Raw genomic sequence first — 24,438 nt, forward strand, 5'->3', positions numbered from 1 at the left:
CAGAGAGAAAGAAAGACAGAGAACAAAAAATAGATTTATTTTTATTGTGTTTTTTTATTTCACCTTTATTTAACCAGGTAGGCCCGTTGAGAACAAGTTCTCATCTACAACTGCGACCTGGCCAAGATAAAGCAAAGTAGTGCGACAAAAACAACAACACAGAGTTACACATAAACAAACGTACAGTCAATAACACAAAAGAAAAGGAAAATAGAAAGATCTATGTACAGTGTGTGCAAATGTAGAAGAGTAGGGAGGTTGGCAATAAATAGGCCATAGAGCCGAAAATAATTCCAACTTAGCATTAAAACTGGAGTGATATATGTGCAGATGATGATGTGCAAGTAGAGATACTGGGGTGCAAAAGAGCAAGAGGGTAAGTAATAATATGGGGATGAGGTAGTCAGGTGGGCTATTTACAGATTGGCTGTGTACAGGTACAGTGATCGGTAAGCTGCTCTGACAGCTGATGCTTAAAGTTAGAGAGAGAGAGATAAAAGACTCCAGATTCAGAGATTTTTGCAATTCGTTCCAGTCATTGGCAGCAGAGAACTGGAAGGAAAGGCAAGGAAGGCACCAAAATTGCCTACCCTGGAAGCCTGTGTTTCAGACATAAGGAAGTGGATGGCGGCAAATGTATTACTTTGAAACTCAGACAAAACAGAGATCCTAGTTCTAGGTCCCAAGAAACAAAGAGATCTGCAGTTTGATCTGACAATTAATCTTGATGGTTGTACAGTCGTCTCAAATGAGGACCTCGGCATTATTCTGGACCCTGATCTCTCTTTTGACGAACATATCAAGAATATTTTATGGGCAGCTTTTCCCATCTTCATAACGTTGCAAAAAACTGAAACGTTTTGTCCAAAAATGATTCAGAAAAAGTAATCCATGCTTTTGTCACTTTTAGATGACATTACTGCAATGCTATACTCTCTGGCTACCTGGATAAAGCACTTAATAAACTTCAGTTAGTGCTAAACACAGCTGTTAGCTCTTGACTACAACCCCAAAATGTTATCATATTACTCCAATGCTAGCCTCTACATTGGCTTCCTGTTAAGCCCAGGGATGATTTCAAGGTTTTACTGCTATTGCGTGGGCTTGCTCCTACCTACAGTATCATTCCGATTTGGTCTTGCCGCACATACCTACACATTCGCTACAGTCACAAGACGCAGGCCATCTTACTGTCTTTAGAATTTCTAACCAAACAGCTGGAGGCAGGGCTTTCTCCTATCAAGCTCAGTTTTTATGGAATGGTCTGCCTATCCATGTGAGAGACGCAGACTCGGTCTCGACCCAAGTCTTTACTGAAGACTCATCTCGAGTCACTAACGTGATCTTCCTGTCCAGTTTTGCGCCCCCTCAGGTGGAGGAAATCTTTGTGGGCTATACTCAGCCTTGTCTCAGGGTAGTAAGTTGGTGGTCTGTTCATATCCCTCAAGTGGTGTGGGAGCAAAGTGGGTGGAGTTATATCCTGCCTGGTTAGCCCTGTCCGGGAGTATCGTCGGACAGGGCCACAGTCACAGCCTCCAGTATCTATGCTGCAATAGTATTTTGAATTTATTAAGGATCCCCCCCAGGATACTCTTCCTGGGGTCCAAACATATTAAAGCACTTACATTACATACGAAACAAAATATAAAACAGTACATCATATAACATTATTACACCACTACATATCTACAATACAAAATGTTTAATACCACCATAAAACAATATCGCAATGTATGCGTATCTCTGTACCTTTGTGTGTCTCTTCGCAGTGCCGGGGGGCTAGGGTCAATCTGTTCTATCTGGTGTAATTCTCTTGTTCTATCTGGTGTAATTCTCTTGTTCTATCTGGTGTAATTCTCTTGTTCTATCTGGTGTAATTATCTAGTTCTATCTGGTGTAATTCTCTTGTTCTATCTGATGTAATTCTCTTGTTCTATCTGGTGTAATTATCTTGTTCTATCTGGTGTATTTCTCTTGTTCTATCTGGTGTAATTCTCTTGTTCTATCTGGTGTATTTCTCTTGTTCTATCTGGTGTAATTCTCTTGTTCTATCTGGTGTAATTCTCTTGTTCTATCTGGTGTATTTCTCTTGTTCTATCTGGTGTAATTCTCTTGTTCTATCTGGTGTAATTCTCTTGTCGTATCGGGTGTAATTCTCTTGTTCTATCTGGTGTAATTCTCTAGACCTATCTGGTGTAATTCTCTTGTCCTATCTGGTGTCCTGTGTGAACTTAAATATGTTCCCCCAAATTCTCCCATCTCTCTCTCTCCTCCTCTGGCCATAATGGCTATGTAATGTTATAATCTCCAACCAGCACAGCCTGAAGAGGACTGGCCACCTCCCAGAGCCTGGTTCCTCTCTAGGTTTCTTCCTAGGTTCCTGCCTTTCTAGGGAGTTTTTCCGAGCCACCCTGTTTCTGCATCTGTATTGCTTGCTGTTTGGGGTTTTAGGCTGGGTTTCTGTATAGCACTTTGTGACATCTGCTGATGTAAAAAAAAGGCTTGATAAATACATTTGATTGATGGAGACAGGAGTTATGTATGGGTCGTTGGGGACAGGAGTTATGTAAGGGTAGTTGGGGACAGGAGTTATGTATAGGTAGTTGGGGACAGGAGTTATGTATAGGTAGTTGGGGACAGGAGTTATGTGAGGGTAGTTGGGGACAGGAGTTATGTAAGGATAGTTGGGGACAGGAGTTATGTAAGGGTAGTTGGGGACAGGAGTTATGTAAGGGTAGTTGGGGACAGGAGTTATGTATGGGTAGTTGGGGACAGGAGTTGTGTATGGGTAGTTGGGGACAGGAGTTTTGTATAGGTAGTTGGGGACAGGAGTTATGTATAGGTAGTTGGAGATAGGAGTTATGTATAGGTAGTTGGGGAAAGGAGTTATGTATAGGTAGTTGGGGACAGGAGTTATGTAAGGGTAGTTGGGGACAGGAGTTATGTAAGGGTAGTTGGGAACAGGAGTTATGTATAGGAAGTTGGGGACAGGAGTTATGTAAGGGTAGTTGGGGACAGGAGTTATGTAAGGGTAGTTGGGGACAGGAGATATGTATAGGTAGTTGGGGACAGGAGTTGTGTAAGGGTAATTGGGGACAGGAGTTATGTAAGGGTAGTTGGGGACAGGAGTTGTGTATGGGTAGTTGGGGACAGGAGTTATGTAAGGGTAGTTGGGGGCAGGAGTTATGTAAGGGTAGTTGGGGACAGGAGTTGTGTATGGGTAGTTGGGGACAGGAGTTATGTAAGGGTAGTTGGGGGCAGGAGTTATGTAAGGGTAGTTGGGGACAGAAGTTGTGTAAGGATAGTTGGGGACAGGAGTTATGTATAGGTAGTTGGGGACAGGAGTTATGTAAGGGTAGTTGGGGACAGGAGTTATGTAAGGATAGTTGGGGACAGGAGTTATGTAAGGGTAGTTGGGGACAGGAGTTATGTAAGGGTAGTTGGGGACAGGAGTTATGTAAGGGTAGTTGGGGACAGGAGTTGTGTATGGGTAGTTGGGGACAGGAGTTGTGTAAGAGTAGTTGGGGACAGGAGTTATGTAAGGGTAGTTTGGGACAGGAGTTATGTAAGGGTAGTTGGGAACAGGACTTATGTAAGGGTAGTTGGGGACAGGAGTTATGTAAGGGTAGTTGGGGACAGGAGTTGTGTATGGGTAGTTGGGGACAGGAGTTATGTAAGGGTAGTTGGGGGCAGGAGTTATGTAAGGGTAGTTTGGGAACAGGAGTTGTGTAAGGATAGTTGGGGACAGGAGTTATGTATAGGTAGTTGGGGACAGGAGTTATGTAAGGGTAGTTGGGGGCAGGAGTTATGTAAGGATAGTTGGGGACAGGAGTTATGTAAGGGTAGTTGGGGACAGGAGTTATGTAAGGGTAGTTGGGGACAGGAGTTATGTAAGGGTAGTTGGGGACAGGAGTTGTGTATGGGTAGTTGGGGACAGGAGTTATGTAAGGGTAGTTGGGGGCAGGAGTTATGTAAGGGTAGTTGGGGACAGGAGTTGGGGACAGGATAGTTGGGGACAGGAGTTATGTATAGGTAGTTGGGGACAGGAGTTATGTAAGGGTAGTTGGGGACAGGAGTTATGTAAGGATAGTTGGGGACAGGAGTTATGTAAGGGTAGTTGGGGACAGGAGTTATGTAAGGGTAGTTGGGGACAGGAGTTATGTAAGGGTAGTTGGGAACAGGAGTTGTGTAAGGGTAGTTGGGGACAGGAGTTGTGTAAGGATAGTTGGGGACAGGAGTTATGTAAGGGTAGTTGGGGACAGGAGTTGTGTATGGGTAGTTGGGGACAGGAGTTATGTAAGGATAGTTGGGGACAGGAGTTATGTAAGGATAGTTGGGGACAGGAGTTATGTAAGGGTAGTTGGGGACAGGAGTTATGTAAGGGTAGTTGGGGACAGGAGTTATGTATGGGTAGTTGGGAACAGGAGTTATGTAAGGGTAGTCGGGGACAGGAGTTATGTGTGGGTAGTTGGGGCAGGAGTAATGTAAGGGTAGTTGGGGACAGGAGTTATGTCAGGGTAGTTGGGGACAGGAGTTGTGTATGGGTAGTTGGGGACAGGAGTTATGTAAGGGTAGTTGGGGACAGGAGTTATGTAAGAGTAGTTGTGGACAGGAGTTATGTAAGGGTAGTTGGGGACAGGAGTTATGTAAGGGTAGTTTGGGACAGGAGTTATGTAAGGGTAGTTGGGAACAGGACTTATGTAAGGGTAGTTGGGGACAGGAGTTATGTAAGGGTAGTTGGGAACAGGAGTTGTGTATGGGTAGTTGGGGACAGGAGTTATGTAAGGGTCGTTGGGGACAGGAGTTATGTATAGGTAGTTGGGGACAGGAGTTATGTAAGGATAGTTGGGGACAGGAGTTATGTAAGGGTAGTTGGGGACAGGAGTTGTGTAAGGATAGTTGGGGACAGTAGTTATGTGAGGGTAGTTGGGGACAGGAGTTATGTAAGGGTAGTTGGGGACAGGAGTTATGTGTAGGTAGTTGGGGACAGAAGTTATGTATAGGTAGTTGGGGACAGGAGTTATGTAAGGGTAGTTGGGGACAGGAGTTATGTAAGGGTAGTTGGGGACAGGAGTTATGTAAGGGTAGTTGGGGACAGGAGTTGTGTAAGGGTAATTGGGGACAGGAGTTATGTATGGGTAGTAGGGGACAGGAGTTGTGTATGGGTAGTTGGGGACAGGAGTTGTGTAAGCGTAGTTGGGGACAGGAGTTATGTAAGGGTAGTTTGGGACAGGAGTTATGTAAGGGTAGTTGGGAACAGGACTTATGTAAGGGTAGTTGGGGACAGGAGTTATGTAAGGGTAGTTGGGGACAGGAGTTGTGTATGGGTAGTTGGGGACAGGAGTTATGTAAGGGTAGTTGGGGACAGGACTTATGTAAGGGTAGTTGGGGACAGGAGTTGTGTATGGGTAGTTGGGGACAGGAGTTATGTAAGGGTAGTTGGGGACAGGAGTTAAGTACGGGTATTGGGGACAGGAGTTATGTAAGGGTAGTTGGGGACAGGAGTTATGTGTGGGTAGTTGGGAACAGGAGTTATGTCAGGGTAGTTGGGAACAGGAGTTATGTAAGGATAGTTGGGGACAGGAGTTATGTAAGGATAGTTGGGGACAGGAGTTATGTAAGGGTAGTTGGGGACAGGAGTTATGTAAGGGTAGTTGGGGACAGGAGTTATGTATGGGTAGTTGGGAACAGGAGTTATGTAAGGGTAGTTGGGGACAGGAGTTATGTGTGGGTAGTTGGGAACAGGAGTTATGTCAGGGTAGTTGGGAACAGGAGTTATGTAAGGATAGTTGGGGACAGGAGTTATGTAAGGATAGTTGGGGACAGGAGTTATGTAAGGGTAGTTGGGGACAGGAGTTATGTAAGGGTAGTTGGGGACAGGAGTTATGTCAGGGTAGTTGGGGACAGGAGTTATGTATGGGTAGTTGGGAACAGGAGTTATGAAAGGGTAGTTGGGGACAGGAGTTATGTGTGGGTAGTTGGGGACAGGAGTTATGTGTGGGTAGTTGGGGACAGGAGTTATGTCAGGGTAGTTGGGAACAGGAGTTATGTAAGGATAGTTGGGGACAGGAGTTATGTAAGGGTAGTTGGGGACAGGAGTTATGTAAGGGTAGTTGGGGACAGGAGTTATGTAAGGGTAGTTGGGAACAGGACTTATTTAAGGGTAGTTGGGGACAGGAGTTATGTAAGGGTAGTTGGGGACAGGAGTTGTGTATGGGTAGTGGGGGACATGAGTTATGTAAGGGTAGTTGGAGACAGGACTTATGTAAGGGTAGTTGGGGACAGGAGTTGTGTATGGGTAGTTGGGGACAGGAGTTATGTAAGGATAGTTGGGGACAGGAGTTATGTAAGGATAGTTGGGGACAGGGGTTATGTAAGGGTAGTTGGGGACAGGAGTTATGTAAGGGTAGTTGGGGACAGGAGTTATGTATGGGTAGTTGGGAACAGGAGTTTTGTAAGGGTAGTTGGGGACAGGAGTTATGTGTGGGTAGTTGGGGACAGGAGTTATGTGTGGGTAGTTGGGGACAGGAGTTATGTCAGGGTAGTTGGGAACAGGAGTTATGTAAGGATAGTTGGGGACAGGAGTTATATAAGGGTAGTTGGGGACAGGAGTTATGTAAGGGTAGTTGGGGACAGGAGTTATGTAAGGGTAGTTGGGGACAGGAGTTATGTATGGGTAGTTGGGAACAGGAGTTATGTAAGGGTAGTCGGGGACAGGAGTTATGTAAGGGTAGTTGGGAACAGGACTTATTTAAGGGTAGTTGGGGACAGGAGTTATGTAAGGGTAGTTGGGGACAGGAGTTATGTATGGGTAGTTGGGAACAGGAGTTTTGTAAGGGTAGTTGGGGACAGGAGTTATGTGTGGGTAGTTGGGGACAGGAGTTATGTGTGGGTAGTTGGGGACAGGAGTTATGTCAGGGTAGTTGGGAACAGGAGTTATGTAAGGATAGTTGGGGACAGGAGTTATGTAAGGATAGTTGGGGACAGGAGTTATGTAAGGGTAGTTGGGGACAGGAGTTATGTGTGGGTAGTTGGGAACAGGAGTTATGTCAGGGTAGTTGGGAACAGGAGTTATGTAAGGATAGTTGGGGACAGGAGTTATGTAAGGATAGTTGGGGACAGGAGTTATGTAAGGGTAGTTGGGGACAGGAGTTATGTAAGGGTAGTTGGGGACAGGAGTTATGTATGGGTAGTTGGGAACAGGAGTTATGTAAGGGTAGTTGGGGACAGGAGTTATGTGTGGGTAGTTGGGAACAGGAGTTATGTCAGGGTAGTTGGGAACAGGAGTTATGTAAGGATAGTTGGGGACAGGAGTTATGTAAGGATAGTTGGGGACAGGAGTTATGTAAGGGTAGTTGGGGACAGGAGTTATGTAAGGGTAGTTGGGGACAGGAGTTATGTCAGGGTAGTTGGGGACAGGAGTTATGTATGGGTAGTTGGGAACAGGAGTTATGAAAGGGTAGTTGGGGACAGGAGTTATGTGTGGGTAGTTGGGGACAGGAGTTATGTGTGGGTAGTTGGGGACAGGAGTTATGTCAGGGTAGTTGGGAACAGGAGTTATGTAAGGATAGTTGGGGACAGGAGTTATGTAAGGGTAGTTGGGGACAGGAGTTATGTAAGGGTAGTTGGGGACAGGAGTTATGTAAGGGTAGTTGGGAACAGGACTTATTTAAGGGTAGTTGGGGACAGGAGTTATGTAAGGGTAGTTGGGGACAGGAGTTGTGTATGGGTAGTGGGGGACATGAGTTATGTAAGGGTCGTTGGAGACAGGACTTATGTAAGGGTAGTTGGGGACAGGAGTTGTGTATGGGTAGTTGGGGACAGGAGTTATGTAAGGATAGTTGGGGACAGGAGTTATGTAAGGATAGTTGGGGACAGGGGTTATGTAAGGGTAGTTGGGGACAGGAGTTATGTAAGGGTAGTTGGGGACAGGAGTTATGTATGGGTAGTTGGGAACAGGAGTTTTGTAAGGGTAGTTGGGGACAGGAGTTATGTGTGGGTAGTTGGGGACAGGAGTTATGTGTGGGTAGTTGGGGACAGGAGTTATGTCAGGGTAGTTGGGAACAGGAGTTATGTAAGGATAGTTGGGGACAGGAGTTATATAAGGGTAGTTGGGGACAGGAGTTATGTAAGGGTAGTTGGGGACAGGAGTTATGTAAGGGTAGTTGGGGACAGGAGTTATGTATGGGTAGTTGGGAACAGGAGTTATGTAAGGGTAGTCGGGGACAGGAGTTATGTAAGGGTAGTTGGGAACAGGACTTATTTAAGGGTAGTTGGGGACAGGAGTTATGTAAGGGTAGTTGGGGACAGGAGTTATGTATGGGTAGTTGGGAACAGGAGTTTTGTAAGGGTAGTTGGGGACAGGAGTTATGTGTGGGTAGTTGGGGACAGGAGTTATATAAGGGTAGTTGGGGACAGGAGTTATGTAAGGGTAGTTGGGGACAGGAGTTATGTAAGGGTAGTTGGGGACAGGAGTTATGTAAGGGTAGTTGGGGACAGGAGTTATGTATGGGTAGTTGGGAACAGGAGTTATGTAAGGGTAGTCGGGGACAGGAGTTATGTGTGGGTAGTTGGGGCAGGAGTTATGTCAGGGAAGTTGGGAACAGGAGTTATGTAAGGATAGTTGGGGACAGGAGTTATGTAAGGGAAGTTGGGGACAGGAGTAATGTAAGGGTAGTTGGGGACAGGAGTTATGTCAGGGTAGTTGGGGACAGGAGTTGTGTATGGGTAGTTGGGGACAGGAGTTATGTAAGGGTAGTTGGGGACAGGAGTTATGTAAGAGTAGTTGTGGACAGGAGTTATGTAAGGATAGTTGGGGACAGGAGTTATGTAAGGGTAGTTGGGGACAGGAGTTGTGTATGGGTAGTTGGGGACAGGAGTTATGTAAGGGTAGTTGGGGACAGGAGTTATGTAAGGGTAGTTTGGGACAGGAGTTATGTAAGGGTAGTTGGGAACAGGACTTATGTAAGGGTAGTTGGGGACAGGAGTTATGTAAGGGTAGTTGGGAACAGGAGTTGTGTATGGGTAGTTGGGGACAGGAGTTATGTAAGGGTAGTTGGGGACAGGAGTTATGTATAGGTAGTTGGGGACAGGAGTTATGTAAGGATAGTTGGGGACAGGACTTATGTAAGGGTAGTTGGGGACAGGAGTTGTGTATGGGTAGTTGGGGACAGGAGTTATGTAAGGGTAGTTGGGGACAGGAGTTAAGTACGGGTATTGGGGACAGGAGTTATGTAAGGGTAGTTGGGGACAGGAGTTATGTGTGGGTAGTTGGGAACAGGAGTTATGTCAGGGTAGTTGGGAACAGGAGTTATGTAAGGATAGTTGGGGACAGGAGTTATGTAAGGATAGTTGGGGACAGGAGTTATGTAACGGTAGTTGGGGACAGGAGTTATGTAAGGGTAGTTGGGGACAGGAGTTATGTATGGGTAGTTGGGAACAGGAGTTATGTAAGGGTAGTTGGGGACAGGAGTTATGTGTGGGTAGTTGGGAACAGGAGTTATGTCAGGGTAGTTGGGGACAGGAGTTATGTAAGGGTAGTTGGGGACAGGAGTTATGTAAGGATAGTTGGGGACAGGAGTTATGTAAGGGTAGTTGGGGACAGGAGTTATGTAAGGGTAGTTGGGGACAGGAGTTATGTGTGGGTAGTTGGGGACAGGAGTTATGTCAGGGTAGTTGGGAACAGGAGTTATGTAAGGATAGTTGGGGACAGGAGTTATGTAAGGATAGTTGGGGACAGGAGTTATGTAAGGGTAGTTGGGGACAGGAGTTATGTAAGGATAGTTGGGGACAGGAGTTATGTAAGGGTAGTTGGGGACAGGAGTTATGTAAGGGTAGTTGGGGACAGGAGTTATGTGTGGGTAGTTGGGGACAGGAGTTATGTCAGGGTAGTTGGGAACAGGAGTTATGTAAGGATAGTTGGGGACAGGAGTTATGTAAGGGTAGTTGGGGACAGGAGTTATGTAAGGGTAGTTGGGGACAGGAGTTATGTAAGGGTAGTTGGGAACAGGACTTATTTAAGGGTAGTTGGGGACAGGAGTTATGTAAGGGTAGTTGGGGACAGGAGTTGTGTATGGGTAGTGGGGGACATGAGTTATGTAAGGGTAGTTGGAGACAGGAGTTATGTAAGGGTAGTTGGGAACAGGACTTATTTAAGGGTAGTTGGGGACAGGAGTTATGTAAGGGTAGTTGGGAACAGGAGTTATGTAAGGATAGTTGGGGACAGGAGTTATATAAGGGTAGTTGGGGACAGGAGTTATGTAAGGGTAGTTGGGGACAGGAGTTATGTAAGGGTCGTTGGGGACAGGAGTTGTGTATGGGTAGTTGGGGACAGGAGTTATGTAAGGGTAGTTGGGGACAGGAGTTATGTAAGAGTAGTTGTGGACAGGAGTTATGTAAGGATAGTTGGGGACAGTAGTTATGTAAGGGTAGTTGGGGATAGGAGTTGTGTATGGGTAGTTGGGGACAGGAGTTATGTAAGGGTAGTTGGGGACAGGAGTTATGTAAGGGTAGTTGGGAACAGGGGTTATGTATGGGTAGTTGGGGACAGGAGTTATGTATGGGTAGTTGGGGACAGGAGTTATGTAAGGATAGTTGGGGACAGGAGTTGTGTATGGGTAGTTGGGGACAGGAGTTATGTAAGGGTAGTTGGGGACAGGAGTTATGTAAGGGTAGTTGGGGACAGGAGTTGTGTAAGGGTAGTTGGGGACAGGAGTTATGTAAGGGTAGTTGGGGACAGGAGTTATGTACGGGTAATTGGGGACAGGAGTTGTGTAAGGGTAGTTGGGGACAGGAGTTATGTAAGGGTAGTTGAGGACAGGAGTTATGTAAGGGTAGTTGGGGACAGGAGTTATGCAAGAGTAGTTGGGGACAGGAGTTATGTAAGGGTAGTTGGGGACAGGAGTTATGTAAGGGTAGTTGGGGACAGGAGTTGTGTATGGGTAGTTGGGGACAGGAGATATGTAAGGATAGTTGGGGACAGGAGTTGTGTAAGGGTAGTTGGGGGCAGCAGTTATGTATAGGTAGTTGGGGACAGGAGTTATGTAAGGGTAGTTGGGGACAGGAGTTGTGTAAGGATAGTTGGGGACAGGAGTTATGTATAGGTAGTTGGGGACAGGAGTTATGTAAGGGTAGTTGGGGACAGGAGTTATGTAAGGATAGTTGGGGACAGGAGTTATGTGTGGGTAGTTGGGGACAGGAGTTATGTAAGGGTAGTTGGGGACAGGAGTTATGTATGGGTAGTTGGGAACAGGAGTTATGTAAGGGTAGTTGGGGACAGGAGTTATGTGTGGGTAGTTGGGAACAGGAGTTATGTCAGGGTAGTTGGGAACAGGAGTTATGTAAGGATAGTTGGGGACAGGAGTTATGTAAGGATAGTTGGGGACAGGAGTTATGTAAGGGTAGTTGGGGACAGGAGTTATTTAAGGGTAGTTGGGGACAGGAGTTATGTCAGGGTAGTTGGGGACAGGAGTTATGTATGGGTAGTTGGGAACAGGAGTTATGAAAGGGTAGTTGGGGACAGGAGTTATGTGTGGGTAGTTGGGGACAGGAGTTATGTGTGGGTAGTTGGGGACAGGAGTTATGTCAGGGTAGTTGGGAACAGGAGTTATGTAAGGATAGTTGGGGACAGGAGTTATGTAAGGGTAGTTGGGGACAGGAGTTATGTAAGGGTAGTTGGGGACAGGAGTTATGTAAGGGTAGTTGGGGACAGGACTTATTTAAGGGTAGTTGGGGACAGGAGTTATGTAAGGGTAGTTGGGGACAGGAGTTGTGTATGGGTAGTGGGGGACATGAGTTATGTAAGGGTAGTTGGAGACAGGACTTATGTAAGGGTAGTTGGGGACAGGAGTTGTGTATGGGTAGTTGGGGACAGGAGTTATGTAAGGATAGTTGGGGACAGGAGTTATGTAAGGATAGTTGGGGACAGGGGTTATGTAAGGGTAGTTGGGGACAGGAGTTATGTAAGGGTAGTTGGGGACAGGAGTTATGTATGGGTAGTTGGGAACAGGAGTTTTGTAAGGGTAGTTGGGGACAGGAGTTATGTGTGGGTAGTTGGGGACAGGAGTTATGTGTGGGTAGTTGGGGACAGGAGTTATGTCAGGGTAGTTGGGAACAGGAGTTATGTAAGGATAGTTGGGGACAGGAGTTATATAAGGGTAGTTGGGGACAGGAGTTATGTAAGGGTAGTTGGGGACAGGAGTTATGTAAGGGTAGTTGGGGACAGGAGTTATGTATGGGTAGTTGGGAAGAGGAGTTATGTAAGGGTAGTCGGGGACAGGAGTTATGTAAGGGTAGTTGGGAACAGGACTTATTTAAGGGTAGTTGGGGACAGGAGTTATGTAAGGGTAGTTGGGGACAGGAGTTATGTATGGGTAGTTGGGAACAGGAGTTTTGTAAGGGTAGTTGGGGACAGGAGTTATGTGTGGGTAGTTGGGGACAGGAGTTATGTGTGGGTAGTTGGGGACAGGAGTTATGTCAGGGTAGTTGGGAACAGGAGTTATGTAAGGATAGTTGGGGACAGGAGTTATATAAGGGTAGTTGGGGACAGGAGTTATGTAAGGGTAGTTGGGGACAGGAGTTATGTAAGGGTAGTTGGGGACAGGAGTTATGTAAGGGTAGTTGGGGACAGGAGTTATGTATGGGTAGTTGGGAACAGGAGTTATGTAAGGGTAGTCGGGGACAGGAGTTATGTGTGGGTAGTTGGGGCAGGAGTTATGTCAGGGAAGTTGGGAACAGGAGTTATGTAAGGATAGTTGGGGACAGGAGTTATGTAAGGGAAGTTGGGGACAGGAGTAATGTAAGGGTAGTTGGGGACAGGAGTTATGTCAGGGTAGTTGGGGACAGGAGTTGTGTATGGGTAGTTGGGGACAGGAGTTATGTAAGGGTAGTTGGGGACAGGAGTTATGTAAGAGTAGTTGTGGACAGGAGTTATGTAAGGATAGTTGGGGACAGGAGTTATGTAAGGGTAGTTGGGGACAGGAGTTGTGTATGGGTAGTTGGGAACAGGAGTTATGTAAGGGTAGTTGGGGACAGGAGTTATGTAAGGGTAGTTTGGGACAGGAGTTATGTATAGGTAGTTGGGGACAGGAGTTATGTAAGGATAGTTGGGGACAGGACTTATGTAAGGGTAGTTGGGGACAGGAGTTGTGTATGGGTAGTTGGGGACAGGAGTTATGTAAGGGTAGTTGGGGACAGGAGTAAGTACGGGTATTGGGGACAGGAGTTATGTAAGGGTAGTTGGGGACAGGAGTTATGTGTGGGTAGTTGGGAACAGGAGTTATGTCAGGGTAGTTGGGAACAGGAGTTATGTAAGGATAGTTGGGGACAGGAGTTATGTAAGGATAGTTGGGGACAGGAGTTATGTAAGGGTAGTTGGGGACAGGAGTTATGTAAGGGTAGTTGGGGACAGGAGTTATGTATGGGTAGTTGGGAACAGGAGTTATGTAAGGGTAGTTGGGGACAGGAGTTATGTGTGGGTAGTTGGGAACAGGAGTTATGTCAGGGTAGTTGGGAACAGGAGTTATGTAAGGATAGTTGGGGACAGGAGTTATGTAAGGATAGTTGGGGACAGGAGTTATGTAAGGGTAGTTGGGGACAGGAGTTATGTAAGGGTAGTTGGGGACAGGAGTTATGTCAGGGTAGTTGGGGACAGGAGTTATCTATGGGTAGTTGGGAACAGGAGTTATGAAAGGGTAGTTGGGGACAGGAGTTATGTAAGGGTAGTTGGGAACAGGAGTTATGTAAGGATAGTTGGGGACAGGAGTTATGTAAGGATAGTTGGGGACAGGAGTTATGTAAGGGTAGTTGGGGACAGGAGTTATGTAAGGGTAGTTGGGGACAGGAGTTATGTGTGGGTAGTTGGGGACAGGAGTTATGTCAGGGTAGTTGGGAACAGGAGTTATGTAAGGATAGTTGGGGACAGGAGTTATGTAAGGGTAGTTGGGGACAGGAGTTATGTAAGGGTAGTTGGGGACAGGAGTTATGTAAGGGTAGTTGGGAACAGGACTTATTTAAGGGTAGTTGGGGACAGGAGTTATGTAAGGGTAGTTGGGGACAGGAGTTGTGTATGGGTAGTGGGGGACATGAGTTATGTAAGGGTAGTTGGAGACAGGACTTATGTAAGGGTAGTTGGGGACAGGAGTTGTGTATGGGTAGTTGGTTACAGGAGTTATGTAAGGATAGTTGGGGACAGGAGTTATGTAAGGATAGTTGGGGACAGGGGTTATGTAAGGGTAGTTGGGGACAGGAGTTATGTAAGGGTAGTTGGGGCCAGGAGTTATGTATGGGTAGTTGGGAACAGGAGTTTTGTACGGGTAGTTGGGGACAGGAGTTATGTGTGGGTAGTTGGGGACAGGAGTTATGTGTGGGTAGTTGGGGACAGGAGTTATGTCAGGGTAGTTGGGAACAGGAGTTATGTAAGGATAGTTGGGGACAGGAGTTATATAAGGGTAGTTGGGGACAGGAGTTATGTAAGGGTAGTTGGGGACAGGAGTTATGTAAGGGTCGTTGGGGACAGGAGTTGTGTATGGGTAGTTGGGGACAGGAGTTATGTAAGGGTAGTTGGGGACAGGAGTTATGTAAGAGTAGTTGTGGACAGGAGTTATGTAAGGATAGTTGGGGACAGTAGTTATGTAAGGGTAGTTGGGGATAGGAGTTGTGTATGGGTAGTTGGGGACAGGAGTTATGTAAGGGTAGTTGGGGACAGGAGTTATGTAAGGGTAGTTGGGAACAGGGGTTATGTATGGGTAATTGGGGACAGGAGTTGTGTAAGGGTAGTTGGGGACAGGAGTTATGTAAGGGTAGTTGAGGACAGGAGTTATGTAAGGGTAGTTGGGGACAGGAGTTATGCAAGAGTAGTTGGGGACAGGAGTTATGTAAGGGTAGTTGGGGACAGGAGTTATGTAAGGGTAGTTGGGGACAGGAGTTGTGTATGGGTAGTTGGGGACAGGAGTTATGTAAGGATAGTTGGGGACAGGAGTTGTGTAAGGGTAGTTGGGGGCAGCAGTTATGTATAGGTAGTTGGGGACAGGAGTTATGTAAGGGTAGTTGGGGACAGGAGTTGTGTAAGGATAGTTGGGGACAGGAGTTATGTATAGGTAGTTGGGGACAGGAGTTATGTAAGGGTAGTTGGGGACAGGAGTTATGTAAGGGTAGTTGGGGACAGGAGTTGTGTATGGGTAGTTGGGGACAGGAGTTATGTAAGGATAGTTGGGGACAGGAGTTGTGTAAGGGTAGTTGGGGGCAGCAGTTATGTATAGGTAGTTGGGGACAGGAGTTATGTAAGGGTAGTTGGGGACAGGAGTTATGTAAGGGTAGTTGGGAACAGGAGTTATGTAAGGGTAGTTGGGGACAGGAGTTATGTAAGGGTAGTTGGGAACAGGAGTTATGTATGGGTAGTTGGGGACAGGAGTTATGTATGGGTAGTTGGGGACAGGAGTTATGTAAGGATAGTTGGGGACAGGAGTTGTGTATGGGTAGTTGGGAACAGGAGTTATGTAAGGGTAGTTGGGGACAGGAGTTATGTGTGGGTAGTTGGGGACAGGAGTTATGTATGGGTAGTTGGGGACAGGAGTTATGTCAGGGTAGTTGGGAACAGGAGTTATGTAAGGATAGTTGGGGACAGGAGTTACAGTGCCTTGCGAAAGTATTCGGCCCCCTTGAACTTTGCGACCTTTTGCCACATTTCAGGCTTCAAACATAAAGATATAAAACTGTATTTTTTTGTGAATAATCAACAACAAGTGGGACACAATCATGAAGTGGAACGACATTTATTGGATATTTCAAACTTTTTTAACAAATCAAAAACTGAAAAATTGGGCGTGCAAAATGATTCAGCCGCTTTACTTTCAGTGCAGCAAACGCTCTCCAGAAGTTCAGTGAGGATCTCTGAATGATCCAATGTTGACCTAAATGACTAATGATGATAAATACAATCCACCTGTGTGTAATCAAGTCTCCGTATAAATGCACCTGCACTGTGATAGTCTCAGAGGTCCGTTAAAAGCGCAGAGAGCATCATGAAGAACAAGGAACACACCAGGCAGGTCCGAGATACTGTTGTGAAGAAGTTTAAAGCCGGATTTGGATACAAAAAGATTTCCCAAGCTTTAAACATCCCAAGGAGCACTGTGCAAGCGATAATATTGAAATGGAAGGAGTATCAGACCACTGCAAAACTACCAAGACCTGGCCATAGCTCTAAACTTTCAGCTCATACAAGGAGAAGACTGATCAGAGATGCAGCCAAGAGGCCCATGATCACTCTGGATGAACTGCAGAGATCTACAGCTGAGGTGGGAGACTGTCCATAGGACAACAATCAGTCGTATATTGCACAAATCTGGCCTTTATGGAAGAGTGGCAAGAAGAAAGCCATTTCTTAAAGATATCCATAAAAAGTGTTGTTTAAAGTTTGCCACAAGCCACCTGGTAGACACACCAAACATGTGGAAGAAGGTGCTCTGGTCAGATGAAACCAAAATTGAACTTTTTGGCAACAATGCGAAACATTATGTTTGGCGTAAAAGCAACACAGCTCATCACCCTGAACACACCATCTCCACTGTCAAGCATGGTGGTGGCAGCATCATGGTTTGGGCCTACTTTTCTTCAGCAGGGACAGGGAAGATGGTTAAAATTGATGGGAAGATGGATGGAGCCAAATACAGGACCATTCTGGAAGTAAACCTGATGGAGTCTGCAAAAGACCTGAGACTGGGACGGAGATTTGTCTTCCAACAAGACAATGATCCAAAACATAAAGCAAAATCTACAATGGAATGGTTCAAAAATAAACATATCCAGGTGTTAGAATGGCCAAGTCAAAGTCCAGACCTGAATCCAATTGAGAATCTGTGGAAAGAACTGAAAACTGCTGTTCACAAATGCTCTCCATCCAACCTCACTGAGCTCGAGCTGTTTTGCAAGGAGGAATGGGAAAAAAATTCAGTCTCTCGATGTGCAAAACTGATAGAGACATACCCCATGCGACTTACAGCTGTAATCGCAGTAAAAGGTGGCGCTACAAAGTATTAACTTAAGGGGGCTGAATAATTTTGCACGCCCAATTTTTCAGTTTTTGATTTGTTACAAAAGTTTGAAATATCCAATAAATGTTGTTCCACTTCATGATTGTGTCCCACTTGTTGTTGATTCTTCACAAAAAATACAGTTTTATATCTTTATGTTTGAAGCCTGAAATGTGGCAAAAGGTCGCAAAGTTCAAGGGGGCCGAATACTTTCGCAAGGCACTGTATGTGTGGGTAGTTGCCCTCACTTGCTTGCAGATAGTTAAGGGGGAATTTAGAGAGAGAGAGAGAGAGAGAGAGAGAGAGAGAGAGAGAGAGACAGAGCGAGAGAGAGACAGAGAGAGAGAGAGAGAGAGACAGAGAGAGACAGAGAGAGACAGAGAGAGACAGAGAGAGACAGAGAGAGAGAGAGACAGAGAGAGACAGAGAGAGAGAGACAGAGAGAGAGAGAAGTGTTCTGACCTGCCAGAGGCGGTGAAGAGCAGGACTTTGTGGGCGTAGAATGGCTTCCCCTCCACCAAGAAGGTCACATCTGACATCTCCTGGTTGTTTAGGAAATGAGGATCTGGAACGCAGATTCATCATCTAATTTATTTCAACTCAATTCTGAATTTATAGTTTTTGACAATCTTTGGACACTAAATGGAACATTTGTCTATGCTGATGTGAATCAGTGCAGTGTTATGTACGACATGCTCCATAGCAGAAATCAAACTTTTACTACTAAGCATTAAGACCTAATCCTTCTTCTCCTGCTCACCCAGGCGTGAGGTCTGTTTTCTCTTGATCTCGGAGAGTTTGGGGATGGGGTACGGCCCGTAGCACTGGGTGAAGATCAGAGACAGCTGCTGGCTGATCACCTCATTCTGGAACATCACAGATGGGGAGAGGGAACACAGGGGAGTTAGATATCAGACAGGTTTTATACACTCCATACACACAATATAGATAAAGGCAGATACAGGTATCTACTACCACATTCACTTCCACATTGCCACGTAGGTCAAGTCACAAAGGCTGCTGATTAAACAAGCACCAGTGAGTAGATTATCTGGTGTTGCTTTCAGAAGGATGAAAAATAACATCTGCAGACCACAGAGAACCCAGCGTAACAGATCCACACTTGTTGATAGGCTGAATAAAGCACTAATTTTGCAGTAACTGCTGCTATAATGTATTGTGTGCCACACCAGTATGGAGACCATAATACAAGTCCCCTTTATAGAATAAGTCCACATTTCTCATATCACATCCTGAACATGAAAACATACACATCTTCTCAGTGTTACTCTCTCTTATGCATCAGTCTGCCCTTTGTGTGTGTGTTAAACAAGGAGGTGTAAATAGACTGTTACACACACAGTCTGGCTAGAGGAAGATGAACGTTCTCTACCTTGAAGTCACACATCATTAGCGGGGATATGACAGGACAAACAGTGACGGGGGTCCCTGGCGTCTCAGAGAGTAGGTATCACTGCCTTTGCCATAGATCAACCCTGACAGGGACGAGGGCAGCTGCTGGAATGGGACAGGAGAGGGCGGTGTGTGGCGGGGGCTTTGTGTGTTTGTACGTCTGTCTGTGTGTATGTATGTGTGTATGTGTGTGTGTGTGTGTGTGTGTGTGTTCATCTGCACCCTCTCAGCAATAACGCAAAAACGCAACTACATGACAGGCCAACAGTTAGTTGATATATAAGAAAAGGCATTGGACTGTTCTAATATATTATTGAGGTATTATGTTGGATGTAATGCTGCAGTGAATCTTGAGGGGATAAAGAGAGATGGGTGGGGTTTGAAGAATGGGTACAATTTAGAAGCGGAGGGCATAAATCATAAATCAATGCACTAATTGAAATGGATTGGGCCTGGGGGGTTCCGCCAGTCAGTGTGGAGAGAGGGCTGCATTATATAATCACAATAAGACAAATGGGTCATGTTCCACATGTCAGCCTATTCTCTATTTAGTGTACTTCTGTTGACCAGGGCTCACAGGAATGCAGAGGAGACTGAGCCAAGCGAGTAGGCCATGTTTCTATAAAGGTGAATAAGAACGTCCATAGGTTCCTTCTTAAGGGTATGGTTGTGAAGCAGAAAGAAGACATGATTTTCTTCACTGTCAGGAGAGAAAAAAGAGACAGATATGGATGTGGGATGTTGGGATCTGACAACATGCTTCACATTGTGTAAAGCATGTCTCTACGTTTATTTTGTATGTGACCAATTTCCCAATGCAACCAAAACAGTTGAAAGTTGAAGAAAGTGGGATGTGGATACGGAAAAAAACTGAATGTAGAAAGTTAGATGTGTGCCCAACTCAGATCTAGAATACATTTTGTCTTTAAGATTATAGTGAATAAGATGGGGGACCTGATCCTAGATCAGCAATTGTCTGAGACACTTTTTGAATACAGGCCATGACATCCAGTCACCTTGCTGGCTCGTAGGATCTGAAACAAGAGTGGCAGGCCGTGGGTGATGAGCTCCTGTGTGTACTCCTCCTCCTCAATACAGCTGAACTCCTTGAGCAGGCCCTGGATCAGTGGTCTCCGATGCTGCAGGAAACACGTCCGCAGAGACTCCAGCCAGGTGTGCAGCGTCCAGGGGACCCCTGAAACACATACACACACAGAGATGTTTACATCTACACACACAGAGATGTTTACATCTACACACACACTTGACATCCCACCAACTTTGCGAAAAAACACTTTATATCAGAGTTGTGCCTGTTGTTCACATGTAAATCTGCCATCTCATTAGCTAGAATGTTCCTGTCTGCTTCCAACTCCCCCCGCCTGCTTACACTGATTCCCATTGTTAATATTGCCAGCAATATATCTTGCCAACAAAACTACAATAAATATTATACGGTGAGAACCCACTAACAGACCTTAGTGGAATGAGGAGACAAATGGAAAAAAACACAAGGTTGTTACACAAACAGCCAGCCTTCATTCCATTGGGAAAACAACAACAACAACAACAACACAGGCAGAACATCTACAGTTTGCTTCATGTGACTGGAATGCAAGGAATGGCCACGGCAATATGGATCTCTTAGATTACAATGTATAGGTCAGACCTGAATGTATATCTATTATACTGACAAAAGGCTGTGCATATCTATACTGTAATTACTGCATTGTGAAGACCTAAAGAAAGTACATGTTGTTTACAAATATGCAGCTGACCTGAAACTAAGTCCATGGTTGATGAGGTGAACGTCTATATATTGTTCCCTGTTGCAAGTCCACAGACATGCAGTTTGCATCTCAACATGTTACTAATCTGGACTTGGTTATTGAGCCTCTATACCAGAGGAGGCTGGTGATGGAAGGACATGTCATAGTAATGTTTAGAATTGAATTAATGGAATGGTATCAAACTCATGGAAACCATGGAAACCATGCATTTGATACCATTCCATTTAGTCCATTCCAGCCATTAACCTGTCCTCTGATTTAAAGTGCCACCAGCCACCACTGAACTATACTATATTCTGTAGATCAGGGGTGGACAACTCCAGTCCTAGAGGACTGATTGGTGTCACACTTTTTCTCCATCCCTAGCAAACACGGCTGATTAATCAAATTGCATTCTCAACTGAAGATCATGACTAGGTGATTATTGGTGTCAGGTGTGTTAGCTGGGGCTGGGGAAAAACTGTGACACCAATCAGGCCCTCAAGGACTGGAATTGCCCACCCCTGCTGTAGATAGACTATAAAGTGTTACTAAAGTATGTACTAACCTAGGCTGCGTATGTCGATGGTGATATCCACATGTCCGTGTTCAGAGCTGTGGTACATGGCCTCTTTCAGGGCCTTGAGCTTGGCCTTGCCTGTCCGGACCAGGTCCAGCTGGGAGGGGTTCCTCTCCTCCAGGCCCCTTTCTTCCTCTGTCCCCTCAGCAAGGATCTCCTCCAGGGACAGCACGTCCCCTTTCCCCTTCTCCGTCTGGGACAGCAGCTTGCGGAACACGTTCCTTTACGGAGAGGATAGCAGACAGAGATATGTGATAGTAGTGATAGTGGTGATAATGTAGTGATAATGCAGGGAAGCTATGATGTTAAATGTATGGTGACATGTGTGTGTTTGGGGTTGGGTATGTGTGTGTGTTCGCAAGCGAGAGAGAGAGATATGTTTTCTTTCTACCATTAATTTCTTGCTCATGTCGTGTGTTGTGAGTATAGTCAGTGTTACCTGTGTCCATGTGCTGCTGCTAGACTGTAGGAGTTCATGTCTCCATGAGGGGCAGTAGAGATACCGTTACGATACACGGTTCCCACCATGGGGTCTGCTCCTCTCTCCAACAGCAAACTGACCAGCTCAAAGTTACCTGGGGAAGAGGTCAATATATAATATATTAGTTGAGGGTCAAATTGAACTGAGAATGTGCGTATGAGGGTGGTTTATTGCGGATGTTGTGTGTGTCTATCCATGAACATCTCAGCTAGTCTGCCTATATCTGCTAGGTGTCTGTGTGTACAGTATGTGCATGTGTATGCTACATCTTCTAGATCTGCTAGGTATCTGAGTGTATGTGCATGTGTATGCTACATCTTCTAGATCTGCTAGGTGTCTGTGTGTATGTACATGTGTATGCTACATCTTCTAGATATGCTAGGTGTCTGTGTGTATGTACATGTGTATGCTACGTCTTCTAGATATGCTAGGTGTCTGTGTGTATGTGCATGTGTATGCTACATCTTTTAGATATGCTAGGTGTCTGTGTGTATGTACATGTGTATGCTACGTCTTCTAGATATGCTAGGTGTCTGTGTGTATGTGCATGTGTATGCTACATCTTCTAGATATGCTAGGTGTCTGTGTGTATGTACATGTGTATGCTACATCTTCTAGATATGCTAGGTGTCTGTGTGTATGTGCATGTGTATGCTACATCTTCTAGATTTGCTAGGTGTCTGTGTGTATGTACATGTGTATGCTACATCTTCTAGATATGCTAGGTGTCTGTGTGTATGTGCATGTGTATGCTACATCTTCTAGATATGCTAGGTGTCTGTGTGTATGTGCATGTGTATGCTACATCTTCTAGATATGCTAGGTGTCTGTGTGTATGTGCATGTGTATGCTACATCTTCTAGATCTGCTAGGTGTTTGTGTGTATGTACATGTGTATGCTACATCTTCTAGATCTGCATAGTGCATAGTGTACCTGCAGCGGAGGCAAGCTGTAGCGGGGTCTCTGTGTAGTTCTCCATACCGTCCTGTAGGGAGCCCTCTACGTTGGCCCGGGCATCCAGGAGCAGCTATGGAGGGCAGGGGGGGAGGCAGCTTAGGGTTCGGTTCTACCCCAAAATGCCTGAACACTAAATCTGCATTTATTCAACCACAAATGCTGTTTTTCTGCTTTCAGCCCATGTGATTTCCATGTCCTTCCCAAACCCTTCCATGAGGCTGTGGAAAAAGTGCTGCTACACCTTTTCATTTGAGATGTAGAAGTAATTAGTTCTAGCAGTTCAGTGGAAAAATCATTGCGATGTTGGTCCATTGTGCTTGATAACCATTAGCAACGGGGACAAACAGATTGTCCTGTTTCCACTAAGTTAATGCATTGCGTGCACACTGAAAGAAAGAAGTAGAGAATCAGCTCGTACTTTTCTGACAATAAAATGGGACGAACACTCCTAAATGTATTGAGTGTTTCCATCTTAACCAGTTTCCATTAAGTTTTCAAGCTCAGTTCACTCAGCATTCAATGACATTCAATAGACACAACATTCATAGGATGAAGGATAAAACATATTTTAGCCATTATTATTACCATTTATAAGTCATGATAATAATAACCATGACACCAGGATTGGGGTCAATTCAGGAAGTAAACCAAGCGTCCAATTCCAATTTTTCTCATTGCTATTAAATGAAAAAATAATTTCAGTTAACTTCGTGAATTTTCGGAATTGACCCCCACCCTGCCTGACACTATACACAATGGGAGGTGAACAGACAGAAAACACAGTGAGGTGAAAAAGGATGACGTCACTACCTGCACGACAGGGACATGTCCGTGTAAAACGGCGAAAGTGAGTGGTGTCCCCAGGCGTGTTTCGGGGTTGACTGAGGGGTACTTGTGCACTGTGTTTGGCACCTGGGAAGTCATTGGGGAGGTTCAGGGGAGAGAGATATGAAGCCATTAAAATGCTAGTCTATGCAGCAAAGACAAGAAGCTAAAGGGGGGAATCTAAAGGAGTGCTGGGTTGTATTCATTAGGCAACAAACATAATAAAAAACAGGGAAACAGGGAAGGCTTACTTGGACTTGTCCAATAAGAAACTTTCATTTCTGTTTTCCATTGCGAAACCTTTAAAAAAAAGTTGTCCATTGCTTGCCGTAATGAATACAACCCTGAGGTAACTAGCAAAAGTGTGCATCCTCTGCACAATAGCCTGACTTGTTTCTAACCAACTCGATAGATCCCATCTAGTTCTGTCTTGTCTCGCTTAGTCCTGTAGTCCTATTTGATTCTTTAAACTTTCCACTCTGTTCCAGCCCTGGTGTGTCTGACAGCGATAGACATGACTCCAGTCCAGTTTGAGCCCAAGACTGACCTAAGGTGACCTCAGTAACTAGACCACATCTCCTATCAGGCAGACAGTCAGTTAGGGGCTGAGACAGACCCGTGAACAAAGCACACAAACTCATATTCCCTTGAGCATCTCTCAGAGCCTCTGAAGACTAGTTTCAAACTTTTCTCTAATTTGCTTTACATTAATTTACTTTTCCTTAATTACTCTGAGGATACACAGAGGCAGAAGTAACATTTTGAATGAATGTTTCATCTATTTGACTGGTGTGTGTGTGTGCGGTGCTTCGGAAATACTGGAAGCAAAAAACTTCCTAATCAATCAAATCAGTCACATGCTCCATTTAACTTTATTGAGATGAATCATTGCTGCATTAACGATAAGTTATGACCTCACTGCGATGATGATGAGCGGTCAAAATAACCAGTTTTCAGCCTCATGGGATGCTGTGTTGAGTGCTTTGTTCTGGGGTTCATCACAATTATGGGTGACATGAACTCTGGCGTGATGGCTGGTGGGTTACACATGGATGAGGTGATTAGCCAAGGCTAGGACCAACAGGCATAGGCCACCATTACATGTAAGTAGGCTGCAACCAAAGAACCCCCTAAGCTTACCAGGGGCTCCTTGAGAAATGACTCAAACATATTAGTACAGTATTTAACATTATCATATCATTCTTCGTATCAAAGGTACAGCTAAAAGGTGAGCTTACAGTTGTGCCTGTGTAATTAAATTGTAAATAATGTTATTATATTTTGTAGAGTAAACAGTATGGTGGGCCATGCCTCGAAATAATGGCCTTCTATACAGTATACAGCATGGCAACAGGAGAGGAGGAGTGGGGGCAGATGAGGGA

At 45.3% G+C, this 24,438-nt stretch overlaps 1 protein-coding gene across 3 annotated transcripts in view; it reads right to left on the reverse strand.

The window, feature by feature from the left end:
* LOC135509179 (ankyrin repeat and BTB/POZ domain-containing protein 3-B-like) overlaps window positions 1–24,438 on the reverse strand; it is a 134,204-nt gene that overhangs the window by 4,031 nt on the left and 105,735 nt on the right. Inside the window, exons 7-14 of one of the 3 annotated variants that reach the window (XM_064929613.1) lie at window positions 23,042–23,143; window positions 22,208–22,301; window positions 21,232–21,367; window positions 20,781–21,013; window positions 19,460–19,638; window positions 17,791–17,896; window positions 17,493–17,595; window positions 9–2,481 (exon numbers count right to left, since the gene is read on the reverse strand). In XM_064929613.1, coding sequence (XP_064785685.1) covers window positions 2,448–2,481; window positions 17,493–17,595; window positions 17,791–17,896; window positions 19,460–19,638; window positions 20,781–21,013; window positions 21,232–21,367; window positions 22,208–22,301; window positions 23,042–23,143 — 987 coding nt within the window. In that variant the 3' untranslated portion in view covers window positions 9–2,447. Of the gene's footprint in view, window positions 1–8; window positions 2,482–17,492; window positions 17,596–17,790; window positions 17,897–19,459; window positions 19,639–20,780; window positions 21,014–21,231; window positions 21,368–22,207; window positions 22,302–23,041; window positions 23,144–24,438 lie in introns of those variants that run through there. The other 2 variants (XM_064929610.1, XM_064929611.1) reach the window with 2 other exon arrangements.

This window comes from Oncorhynchus masou, chromosome 22 (genome assembly GCF_036934945.1).
Source record: "Oncorhynchus masou masou isolate Uvic2021 chromosome 22, UVic_Omas_1.1, whole genome shotgun sequence".
Lineage (NCBI taxonomy): Eukaryota > Metazoa > Chordata > Actinopteri > Salmoniformes > Salmonidae > Oncorhynchus > Oncorhynchus masou.